Source organism: Sinocyclocheilus anshuiensis, unplaced genomic scaffold (genome assembly GCF_001515605.1).
Source record: "Sinocyclocheilus anshuiensis isolate Anshui unplaced genomic scaffold, SAMN03320099.WGS_v1.1 scaffold1709, whole genome shotgun sequence".
NCBI lineage: Eukaryota > Metazoa > Chordata > Actinopteri > Cypriniformes > Cyprinidae > Sinocyclocheilus > Sinocyclocheilus anshuiensis.
In genome coordinates this window covers 755,247-768,850 of record NW_015541051.1, presented here as the reverse complement: position 1 = coordinate 768,850, position 13,604 = coordinate 755,247, and the positions used below count along the sequence as shown (strand labels likewise).

Sequence of the window (13,604 nt, the reverse complement as noted above, 5' to 3'; positions counted from 1 at the left end):
GCTGTGCATTGTAAATAACAATGTTTTATACTTTAATCAATTGTAAGTAGTAAAACAACACAAACGGGGCAATAATGCGTTTTAAGTTTAGAAACATTTTGAGTCTTCCCCTCCCTTGCCTCACTTTGGTCCAAATGCCTGCTTTCGACTTTTACATCACCTACACACACACAAGTCCGGTGAGAGAGAACAAAGCCAATTGTTGAGTAAGTAAGGCAAGTAAGGCTGTCAAGGCTAATTTCTTCACTTAAACATCAGATGAAGTGATTAGTTTCTCATCCAATATGTCCAATATGTTAGCAATAATAACGTTACCTGCTTGAGGGAAATGGTTGCCAGGTTTTCATAACAAAACCTGCCCAATTGCTACTCAAAACTAACTGCGTTTCGAGGGGTCCTCCGGTAAAAATCACGTTCTGGGGGCTAAAATACACGTTATTGGGGTCGCTTCAACCCACGGACATGAAAATCAACCCGCAGCAACAGTGATAAAGTAGCCCAATTCCACGGGAAAACCACGGACTTAGCAACACTGTGACGGATACAACGGACACGAGCGTTGTCACGGCACGACCACAACAGCTTGGAGTTGCCTAATTTGGCACGGTCTCCCTGCTGCACTAATAGTAGTAAGCCATTCCTCTGTGTATACATCATAGGCGCGGGAAGTGGGGGTGCTGCAGCATATTTTTTTCCCCCGTTTTTTTTTCTGTGGGCAACTGTTTAACTGTTGGGAATTAAAAAAAATCGTTGGCAAAGGCTATTACACTAACTCCATCCACCAACGTGTGATTGGGCTAGTCAACATGACAAAAGACGGTCACCAGTCATTAGCTCCAGTGGCGCAAATGGTAAAACGCGTGTCAACTACCTTTTGACGCGATCGACCCGGGTTCGAATCTGCCTTTTGGCAAACTTTTTTTTTATCTGCTTTTGCTATAAAACAAACTTTATAACAAAAAGTTATTATTACTTAATCAAAACAACCCAACTGCAGTTTGATTGATATTACTTGGAATGCGCAATAAAAAAAATCAAGTTATCGGTTTTTGCAAATGAACTCTTCATATATATATAATTTTCCACATGAATTCAAGCTCTGCATCTAAGGAAGTAACAGTGAAGATGTTCAATTTACACCTGGCACGGATGTTGTACAGCCTCATGAGAGCACAGCACAGATGGTGATGTTGGGTCATCATTGACCAATGACATTCCTCCCTGTTTTCTTGGTTTTCTATAGTCAATGTAGATCTGCTCACATTATGCTGAACTCTGTCTGGCCTCTATCAAGAAACTATGACTCCGTGTCAATTAAACTGTCTCTCATCTCATTTGAGACTGCTGTCCCCTTCCTCTCTTCTCACCCTCCTCTTACATCATTTCCTCTTGCTCTTTCCTCAACTCTTTCAATGTCCTCCTCCTCTCCTCTCCTCATTCTACATTCTCTCCTATTCCTCTCCCATCCTCTGTCTTCCTCCTCCACTCTCTCATCTTTATCTCTTCTTCCTATCCTCTCTTATCTTCTTCTACCTCCTCCATCTCTGTAGTTGTTTGTATTAAACACTTTGAAAACAGGAACCTTGTACTGGAGATTTGTTTGTGTGTGGGTTCTCGATAAAAATGATGTATGTTGTCATTTGTATTAACGCGATGAAAATGTACAGCCTGTTTTGGAAAAGCGTTTGGATGCCTGTGTTTCTTGTTTTGAAAACCTTGACCTTAGTTTGAAAAAAATGTGTAAACCATTTGAGAAAAACTGTAAAAAGGCATCAAGCAAAAGCATATCTCTCAAGGGCTTGTGCACTTCATTACCATTCTGCCAGTGTCACAGTGACCTGGATGTTAACCGTTCTCTTGAGACTTTCAGAGAACGCTTTACCTTCTAATGGCTTGGGCAGGAAGTGAGCAGCTGGTTTAGTTTTCTTCACCCGGTTCCCCTTCATGGCCTGGCCATCTTTATTTAAGCCAAGGAACCATGCTCTCCCCGACTCCTGCTGCCTATACAGCATGGATGAGTAGATCACATAGTAGTTTTCAAACACAGACTCTTTAAACTTGCATTCCGGCGTAAACAGTTCCTGTAAAAAAGGGAGACACAAGAGGAAGGCGTCACACAAAAGCTGTGGGAAATTCTATGTGGGATTTAGAGTTAAAAAAGGGTTCAATAAACATTTCACAATTTCACATGAATAACTGAAATTTATTTTCACATGAATAACTGAAACTACTTTATCTGTTTGACCTAATTCTATACAATAAAATACCCCTTAATTATTTATTATTCTAAAAAATATTAATAATGTAGCAATTTAGCATTGCCATTTCTATTGTATCTTACAGCCCTCCTCCAGTTCCATCACAAATCCCTAAGCATTTGAAACCTCAGGATTGGAAAACACTGATTTATAACATACAGTTTTAAGTCAGAATAAACTCAATATTTAATTTGGCAGTGAGGGACATTTTCTATCAATCAGAAGAGCTATACGACATATTGAACAGATTGCACTTCTGTCCCTCACAGCTTTGTTTCCATTCATTCACTAAATATGGTGTCCACTCTGAATAACATTTATAATTTGTATGTTTATACAGTTGAACAGACAGTACATTGGTATTTGGAGTTTTGGTACATTTAATTAACAGAATAGAAACAGCAAACCTGGTAACAGAACACAGAGACTTCTTAAAATAACATTCACATTCCTGTACATTTTCCTATTACTCTGTATGCATGGTGATACGCCTGAGGTCTAATCTGTAGGCAGACACTGCAGGTCTGTCTGCTGATACCTCAATGAGCATACAGACAAAATAATTGGCCCCAAGACAAAATGTGATATTCACTCATGACAAATTAATCTCTACTTTCAACTTCACTCCAGGTGCCATGCTCAGCCATGCTAAGTCTATTATTTTCTTCAAATATCCATATCCAATTGCATAATCCACACTTTGGCAAGGGCATTCCAACTTCTTCACCATCTTTTCAGTACATCTGATTCCACACCTTGTGGGCATACTGTACACCCACACTTCATTTGGCTCCACGAAATTTCATTTTGCAGTTCATTTGAAAAGTCTGGGATCATGCCAGACTGTGAATCTAGCAGGAGCAGTAAACATTATCTGTAAATATTAAATCTAAAAAATAATTTCTCAAAATGAGAAGTTCAAAGGAACATGGTTTTCTCTCTATGGAAACTAAAGCCGTAAATCTGATTAAAATGTCCCATATTTTCCTAAACATCTCACACTTCCTTATCCAGAACATAAGACTCCATCAGATTAATCAATCGATTAAAATAAAAATGGCACAGCTGTCACACGGAGTTGTGAAACTGAGATCTTAAAGAATGAAGGTAATTCAAGTGGTTATTCAGTGGTGTGGTGCTGTTTCATTTATTTTGAGACTTACGCTGAACGTCACATTGCATTATCACTAAAATAATTAAAATACCCATTACATTTACATTTAGTCATTTAGCAGACGCTTTTATCCAAAGCAACTTACAAATGAGAATTATAACATTATAACAACAATTCACTTTTAATGATTTACTAAAAACAGACTCACTATGTACAGTAGCAAGCTGTATTAGCTTCACATTGTGCAGCATATATATATTTACTTCATTCTGACTGATTTAAGGATTTTGAAATATTGCAGGGTATGGTCTTCTTCAAAATGACTTAATTTAGCCAGTGAAAGCCATTCATCTCCGCTGTATGACCCATTATTTGGTGCCATCTGTAAACACTGTGTGTATGTTGCATTACTGCATCGATTAAAGCTTCCAGGCTTGCTGTCAATTCAATAACTCCACCACTTCAATAATCCTAGGAGCACTTCTCTCTATTGGTAAATAGCACCAAAACTATCATTTATAAATCTACAAGTTCCATTAACACCCATCATTAAACTACACATTAAAGACCTCATATCTGTATAAGACTGCAAGTTCTAAACATATAAATATGTGTCTGTTCTAAAAGTCTCCTTCTAAATGACAAATGAGGCAGATTTTACAGCAAATCACTTCCTAAATACTTTCTTGCGAAAATAATACTGTTGAATATGAGATTCAATATCTCCTATATTTTAAAAGGTCAGTTCATCAAAAAATTGAAACCCCTATAATATATATTAATAAAAGTTGACCCCACTTTCTCCCAGTCTCTTTTTAAAAAGATATTAAGAACCAGCAATAGTTGGACAAATATTACTACAAAGGTGCTAAATTGTGCAAAATTGGAGCCCTATTGTTTTATTTTAAGCTGAGAGAAAAGCATTTCCACAGAACTCCTTCCTGTCTATTATTTCTCTGTTAAATCGTTTCTTGTCAACCCCAGACAAGGTACTTGGTTAGAAAAGGAGTGAAGACAGGAACTAAGTGGCATGTTAGTCAGATGCAACGGCAGAATAAATGGGATGAAATTGCATTATGTAAGGGAGTTGAACTCGGATGTGTTTTGGAAGGCTCTCTTGCACCCTTGATTAAACACTAACAGCTTACTTCATTGACTGCATGCTAACCAAGGGCCTTAAAACAAACCAGATCCTACCACTGGTGATTTTCACAGCATAGAAAGGTGAAAGTTCAACTGTTGAGTCGGTTTATAAGCCATTCTTATTACACAAAAGAGCTAAGACGAGTTAAATTAGTTAGCAACAGTGAATGCTACAAAATGTTAATCACATCTGACAACTACAGCAAACTCATGTGCCGCTTTAGCCTTATTCCCTTTAATGTAACTGTCTTTATAGTCTTAAAGGTTTTCTTTTCCTCATATAATGTTAAGATTATTCAATAAATAAATCAGTATCGTTGACAAATTTATACTTTCTTAAAATAAACTTTCACACCTTCTTAAAATTCATAACACACTGAACAATATAAACATTTCATTCATTCTGCCAAAACTAAGCTACTTTCTGAATGTTTTCAAAAATAAACAATGCATTTGGTGTTGTAAAGTGTATTTTAATATGAGAGGAATCATCAAGACCACAGACAGAATTAGTCACTTCTTAATTATTCAACTTAATGACTCAAACTAAAACAAAATGTTTGTTTATACTAATGATTTTGAAGATGAGTTTCAAATTTTCTTTCATCTTGGCAACTTTGCAGCTTTCCTTTTGAAATTGATTACTGTGATGTAGAGAATGTACAAAGACCCTGATTCACAAAGACGTGTCTTATAACAAAGCCTGGCCCTCTTTGATGATACTCAGAAGTCTTGAGTATGATAAAACTACACAAAATTGACTGACTAAAATAAGTTAAAAATAAATAAATAAATACATAAATAAATAGAGAGATATACACACTGCCTACAACAAAAATCACAAAATTCTTGTCTTGCAGGAAGAAACACAACAAACCACTAATGAGTCAAATTTAATTAATGATTTTCTTTCTATTAAAAATGTTCTAATAATTAAATAGACAATCACAGAGATGTGCAGTCATTGGGTTATATTGACATCCTTCAGTAATGCAGACTCCAATTCCAAGATAAGTCTGAAGTCTCTCTAAAACTGTTATTTAATTCTTGTTTTTGTTTCACTCCACCTGTTGTGTTAATCACAAGCAGAATTTAGATTCACTAAAGTGATATTGACAGCTAATTGGTTTGAAAGGTTACTGCTGATAATGATCGGTTATTTATATGGAAGGAGGCATATTTCAGCTGCATTTTTGCTGGAAACAAACAACATTCCATAATTAGCATATCCATTCTGATTGGTCAATTTACATATTAGAAGAGCAGAAATTATATAAAATATTAAAATAAATATCAATATAAAAAGAAAAAAAAAACATCTTTATAAAATATATGCTTCTGAATTATACAAAAATTTGATTAAAGCATCCGTTTTAGTGTTATGTCTATTTAGAATACATTTTTGAGCAGGCTAATCCTCCTTTGCTTGCTAAACTTGATTGCTGACTGCACAAGTCTCCCATGGGTCGGCACAAAGAGAACCGGTGGTTAATACAATGAAAGCTTTATTTAATTTTGCATCCTAGACAACAAATTAGACAGGTGATATGTGTCACACTGTCCAACTTTGATCTCTGGCAGCAAACACTATGAGGAAGAGGCAATCCATGCTTTTAACCGCCTTCTGCCTGATGCTCTTTTCTTGACAGCTCTTCCTTTTCACAGCCTGCTATTAAAACAGCACATACCTTTCTATCGTGTAGCCATGGTAACGCTTGAAAGGCTCCTGCCTAGCAATTAAGTTTTTTCCCCTCTTTCCTTTTTATTTTGTCGAAGAGAGACACCAGTATTTTTAGTATTCGAATATGCATATACATTGGGTCTTTTGTTCATGTTTCAAGAGTCACTGTGTGAAACAATGCAACACGGGAAGGGTTGATGATCTCAGTAGGAGCATGTTGAGAATTACTATGAAATAATTAGAGGACTGTAAGTAAAAATTTAAATATAGCTCCCCTGGCATTTCACCAGGCTATCATGGAAAAAACAATTTCCTACGAATGTAAACGAATGCTTCAAAAATTCTCCAAATATGTATCTAAAAACTGATGAAATTACTGAAAAAGTTAAGTTGAAGAAAATTACATTAAAAGGGGTAGAAAAAGCAGGTTGAAAGGAAAAGTCAATCTACTGCACCTGCGATTCACCCCTTATTTAAATTCTGCTTTGAATGTGTGGCCGTAATTGACCTTGGCCAGTGCCAGAAAGGGCAGTTTACTTCAGACACAGATAATCAACCCATCCCTCTCCGAGAGCAGACGGAGACACATGGGGGATGGGGGAAAGAGAGGGAGAACGAAGGAGTGAAGAGACAGAAGTGAGAGAAAAGAAAGGTTAAGGAATACAAAAAAAATAGACAGGGGGAGACAGAGCCCGAGAAAGCGAGCGAGACGTGAAAAAAAACGTGTCAGGCTGGCTCCCTCGTGCTGGCCTGCCAAACCATTTCTCGTGAACAGGGAAAAATTGGAAATTGTTTAATGTTAACGTTTGAATCAAGTCTACTAATCTTGAAAAGACTGAGCTTCCCTCACATCTCTGCTCATGTTGAAACATCAAAAGAGAGCTACATAATATGAGCTTCACTGAATTTCCTCAACCAACCAAACAACAGAAAGGACGCTGTTAAATATGGATGGTCCATAAATATGTATTGTATCGGCAGGCTCTGATGAGCCTCTTGGCAACATGTGACATGGGTCTTTTCACTCAACACGAGAAATGATAGGGTAGGGCCACGAGAGGCTTTTTGATGGTTTTGTGCTCATGTAATCTGTCTAAAATGCAGTGCAAACAAAAGGAGGCATATTGGATCAACTTGCTTGTTCCTGTTAAAATTTGAGATGAGGATGGAGCTTCAAGCACAGTGCTTTGTGTGTTACGGTTCACTCTCTTCGGTGGCAGATAGTGTTAATTCACACCATTAATTTCTGCCTCAATAATATTCATATTTGCATATTATTCTACTTTTGCAAGCTCTTTGGCATGTTATCAAGCCTGGGGAAGCGTACGCAAATGCTACAATGATACTTGTTGTCAGTCATCCAGTGACTTACAGTGCCGAACTTGCCATAGATTACCAATTCAAACACGTATTTTTTTAAGTGCTACTATTAATCCTTCCTCTTGGTTGTTCATCTCTTTGTTGATTATGGAGTGATTTTTTTCAATGATGAATAGCTAAGAGCCCATTGCCTTTTGAAGAGCAGTCTAACCGCAAGCACTTAAAACTCTCCGTTCAGCCTCCCTGAAGACAGTGACCTTTCGGCTGTGTGGTAGATTTTTAACACCAGCTCTATGAAAGGCAATGTCCCTAGATTCTGAGTGCACTTTAAGTGTCCCTGCTTCAGCTCTCTTGTGTGTTTACTCAGTAACTGGGGAGGGGGGAAAAAATCATGTGAAGCTCCACAGCAAATTCTGTTAATACTGTAGGTTCTAAATCTTGAATCAAGCCTCATTTCTAAGCAAACCAGATGAGAGGATCATGAATCCAAAATCAACTATAGTATTGGTAACAAGAGGAATGGTATTTCCCTGTTTAGGATATCTCAGTGTCTGCAGTATTTATGTTGCTCTTGTCTGAGTGATATATCATGCATAAAGCTCTCAGGACAGAGAGACACTAGGATTGAATGGCTGGTTGTGGTCCAGTTCACACTGGCACAAGCTGGTACTGAGGGCTGAGAAGGACGTCCTTATTGTAGCAGGGTCATTCTCTGAAAACAGTGCCATTTGAGTTCTATGTACTGATATATTTAACAGGATACTAAACTTGGTCACATTATTTGATCAACTGAACTCAAACAGAACAGAAGAACAGAACAATTTTATTTTTAAATGCATGTTTTGATTAGAATATCAGCCAGTTAGCATGTCTTCATTTTCAAAAATGCTTTTTTGGACAAATTTCCTCCAACTGATAACGGTTCAAACAGATGCAAGTTGTTCTTATAGTCTATATCAGAATTTCATTTTGTTTACTTATATTGGCCTGCTATTGGGCATTCATCAAATCAGAAGTGACAGTAAAAACATTATTATAAAAATAAATTAAAAAAAATTCTACAAAACTACTACACAGCACAACCGTTTTCAACTGTGATAATAAGAAATGTTTCTTGAGCACCAAATCAGCATATTACTGTATTTGTCAAGGATCATGTGACACTGAAGACTGGAGTAATGGCTGCTGTAAAATTCAGCTTTGCGATCACAAGGATAAATTACATTTTGAAATATGTTAAAATAGAAGACAGGTGTTTTAAATGTGATTTTCTGTTTTTATCAAATTGCAGCCTTAGTGAGCATAAGAGACTCTTTCAAAAACATTTTAAAAAATTATTAACCTTAAACTTGAACGGTAGTGTAATTGTACAAAAACGTCATAATCATAAAAATAAATAAATAAAACCTTATGTTCTGACCACTAAACTTATTACTGGGGGAAACACATTGCCCTGTGGTGGTACCTCAATGTCTATGGCTGATACCTTTTCAAATTAAATAAAAAAAATAAAAGAATAAAAGATCCTGAAATTTTTTAGCACAAATGGCACAGTTTTCTGGGATTGACCCAGCCACAAGTCAGTCTAAGAACTCCACACAGTGCTCGACCTTGAGTGAGATCTCAATGGATAAACTTCCCGTGAGCCAGTGCTGGCCACCAAAGAGCTGTTGATCTTTAAATTGAGGCCAGTCTGGTCTTAAAGGAGTAATCCAGCAGTCATTATTGGCTAGCCAGGAGATGCGAGGTCTCTCTAACAAGCTGACAGACTGCAGGAAGGCAGGACTCAGGGCTGTGGCAGTCACACGGCGCACAATTCCCTAGCTGTCAGCCTGACAGAGATTTAGATGACACACAGTCCAATGCCTTAAGAGAGAAACATGGATTTTGCCTTTAGGCCTTCAGCTGCATCATGGGATTGATTTGAAAAATGCATCAAATATCGGTGTGGTAAACAACGGCATTTTGTCAGCTTGAGGAATCCCCAAGTATTATTCAGTGGCCAACTTGTCCTGTGTCACTTATTCTGTGGACATGAATAATACTTCAAACTGTGCAGCTTGATGTCAAGAAGTGTGCTATATCTTTCCTAAGAAAACAGATGCAAAAAAATCCATAGACTTGCACTGAAGGAAGGTTACCACCTAGCAAGATGCTTAAAACCACTCAGAACACCTTAACGTCTGCATAACCAAATCACTCATGAAACCATAACATTAAATATTGAAAATCATCAAAAACATTGTGGCAGCAAGGTCATATTTTCTCACAGTTGTTTTGTGCTCTTATTTATCCAGCTAAACAACCAATATGACTGATCTTGGGCTTTGTACTGCCACTTACTTTTAGAATAAATATGTGACTCAAGAAGGTCTGTAATACCTGTATATCTCTCTGTCAGCATCTTAGTGGCTGTTGTTTGGCTTGGACTAGCGACTATGCTGCAGTTACATGAGCTGTGACGTCAAAGGCAGCAAACAGGCTAAAGTCCATTTCACATTTTTAAACATCATCTGAAAAATTTTGTTGGGTTGTGGGCTCGGCTTGGTCTGAACTTATGTATGCATACATGTGTCTCCCTCGCAGACAGGATTTTCCTCCAGCGGGGTTCCTGTCTGCCAGCGAGCATAGTGAGTCACCTTCCACCTCACATTCACAGCTTGTGTCAGTGTGGGAGAATGTGTGCATTTGTGCGTGTGTGTGAGCAAAAGTGTAAATGATTATTTCCTCTCTTCCATCCAATATCTGTATTGAACTGTTAGCCAGAATATTCAATGAAGTATTTGCTGTTTCCTCTAATCCCTCGATATGCCTGTTTGGCAGATTCGGTACGTGCAGTCTGGTTGGAGATATGTGCTTTATCATGGATGATAAATCTTGGATGACATTTGCTGGACCGTACTCTTTGAAAACCTGCATTCATTTCACATAGCCAAAAATGCAGGAAGGATATGAAGATTTCCCACTCTAATGCTCAGGAAATAGAGAACACTTTTTCCACTCATCCCTAATGCGGAGAAAAATAGCACATCTTGATTAAAAAAGATTAAGCTTTATTCCACAATATAACATATCTGTTGAAACCTTTTGTTGTCCCCAGATAACACAGATGGAGTCTGAGTGATATGGCTGATCTCCAGTCGGGGACTCCAACAGGAGCTATCGTTTTTCTTTGTTGTTTCAAATTGGGCTCTTACACGCACCCAGGGAGGCAGACTTTGCCTTTCTCTGGTCCAGAGCGTTGCTCACAGAGATCTGTCAAACCCTCTACACAGAGGAATATGAACTGCACCACGGGGCATATTTAAACCATCCATCTCCACAAGCATGGGAATACCATTCTCTGGCAGTTAAAGAAGCCCCATCGGGATGACATCGCTGAAGCCCCAAGGAAAACTTGTAAATGTAAAATGTAAATGTACTGAAGTCATCGTACAGTACAAACATGACATATTCTTTTGCTGTACTGTCTTTACAGTACAATTGTGATAAGGGGAAAACTAAAGGAATAGTTCACCTAAAAATCAATTCTGTTTTCATATACTCACTCTCATGCCTTTTCAAACCTTTTTCAAAAGATATCTTGAAAAATGTTTCCATACAATAAAAGTCAATGGCATCCATTGTTGTTTAGTTGATGAACATATATGGACAAAAACAGTTAACATAATCTTTCGCGTTCATTTTTGGATGAACTATGCCTTTAAAGAGCAGGTCATATGGTATTTTAAAGTGTGTTTACTTTTTTCATACTTTTATTACTTGTGGGGAAACTTGAAACACTTTTAAATAAGTATAAAGAATGGCATTGGTTTTGTACATTTCATTTTTGTTTAACATTATTAATAAAAATGTTGTTCAATTAGCATGTTTTTGTGTTTTGCTCTGGTACCGAAATTGGTACCGAGAACCGTGGATTTTCACTGGTATTGGTACCGAATACTGAAATTTTGGTACCGTGACAACACTAGTATCAATCGTAGGCTACTTACAGGTTATGCTTCAGAGAGCTTGTTAGTCCAAATTACGAAGATAGAAGAAGCCAACGAAGATAAAAGCCAAGATTAGAGAAGCAGTCCTTGGTAAAATGACACGCACACAACAAAAGGTTCGAATAGTATTTCTGTGGTATCCTTGAACACAGCGTCTTCTCAACATGATGTAAACACACTAACTAGTCTAGCGGAAGTGTTTGTGGGCAGGTCAGACTCTGTTCATATTTCGCGGGCAGGCGGGGATTATGCAAATGTGTTACCCAGTGACGTATACCGGTAACAGGCAAAAGATTCGAAAATATTCAAGATTCATTTAGGCGATTCAGAACCGACTCTCTTTTGAGAGACAATATCTTTATTTATCATGCACTTTTTTGATTAACAACTTTGCAGAGTGTTTTCATTTAAGGATAGCTACGTTATAAACTGCAAAAGAAAAAAAATATTTTTCAAAAACCCATATGATCTGCTCTTTAATAAACAAGATATCCCTTAGGAAGGAAAAATAAGATTTCTTTAATATCTCAATTGCTTCTAGACAGCACTGAGAAAACATGGAGATCAGCTATTGCTTTAAACTACACAATGGAGCAAATATATAATATACAACTATATTAATAATATAAAAAGTTATATCCATTTAATTCATTTTTAAAAATTCTATGTAACCCCTTCAATTATAATGATGATGAATGGGGAAAATGCAAAATGGCTGATAGTCAAATTTAAAAAAAAATGAAAAACCAACTATTTAAAAATAATTTACAGTGTCCTATGGTGCAGTGCATAATGTACATACAGAAATTATTTATTCAGCACTTGCATAAAATTGATAGATGTCTGGGGTGTTTGTTGGGGCTTTACATTAAAAGAGATGAAATGCAGCTTACATACAACATACAATGATGTTCTTTGTCCATTGCTGAAAGACAGATTATACTCACATGAATCAAAGTAATTATAAGCATGCATTAACCTTAAATAGGGCTTTATTCCTTGCCTCTGTATCATCACTGGAATATAATTTAATCCTAAACTATCCCATAGCCTACATTAATGAAATCCAAAGCAACTGTTTAAATTAATCAGACACAGTGCCCTCACAGAAAGCTACGAGATTAGCAGCAATGGGTTTTACCCTAAAAATGATTTTAGAGACAAATCAAGGTGAAACATTTACTACTAGTGTCTGATTATTAGATTTAGTCAGTATTATATAAAAAAAAATAAAATAAAATAAAGTGTCCAATAGGGCTGCGTTTTGACAAATTTCCCAATTCGATCCGATTCTCATTCACAAGCTTGCGATTCGATTCGATTACCATTTCGATTCGATTCAATATCGATTATTTTGGATACATATCAGGTACAGTCAGTGTTGGTCAGTAACGCATTACTTAGTAACGTGTTACTGTAATTTGATTACTTTTTTAGTAACGGAGTAATTTAACGCGTTATAATTTTCAAAATAGTAATTAGAGTATAGTTACAAACCGAGGTCTCTATACGTTACTGCCGCATTACATTGCTGACAGAATGCAGTGATTTATAATCTAGAGATTGTAAAAAGGATGCAGCACACGCACTGTCGAGTCCAGTGGCAGTGAATTAGAGACCTGCTCCCAAGAGACCCGACGCAACAGAGTGCGGCATGGGACAAGATGGGCGAGTGCTGGTGCGGGCAGGTAGACACTCGTGTGTGTGCGGGATGCGGGAGAATAAAATGATTCACGGGACTCCCGCAAAATAGTAATATCTAAACATAAAATATCTAAAACAAATAAATTGTTATTCATCTATTGCACAAAAGCAACATGAACTAATATAAATATAAACGATTAACAGGTGCAAGCATATGCAGAGTTTCTATTTAGGCTATAACACATGTTTGCAGCGTTGAGCAATGCAGTGCTGAAATTTTATAAAGTAATCAGAACAGTAACGTGATTACTTTTAAAAGGAGTAATCAGTAATTGTATTACATTTTCAGAGTAATTTGCCCAACACTGGGTACAGTACACGCCAAATTTTCTCAAGGAAAAAAAATCTCTCAACTAATGCTGTAAAATATACATGAGAGTCAGTTGGTACTA

The 13,604-nt window shown here is 37.0% G+C and overlaps 1 protein-coding gene across 1 annotated transcript in view; it reads right to left on the bottom strand.

Annotated features, from left to right (window-relative positions):
- LOC107690615 (fibroblast growth factor 14-like) overlaps positions 1–13,604 on the bottom strand; it is a 77,481-nt gene that overhangs the window by 10,418 nt on the left and 53,459 nt on the right. Inside the window, exon 4 of the mRNA XM_016488998.1 lies at positions 1,883–2,081. Within this exon, the coding sequence (XP_016344484.1) occupies positions 1,883–2,081 (199 nt within the window). The remainder of the gene's footprint in view (positions 1–1,882; positions 2,082–13,604) is intronic.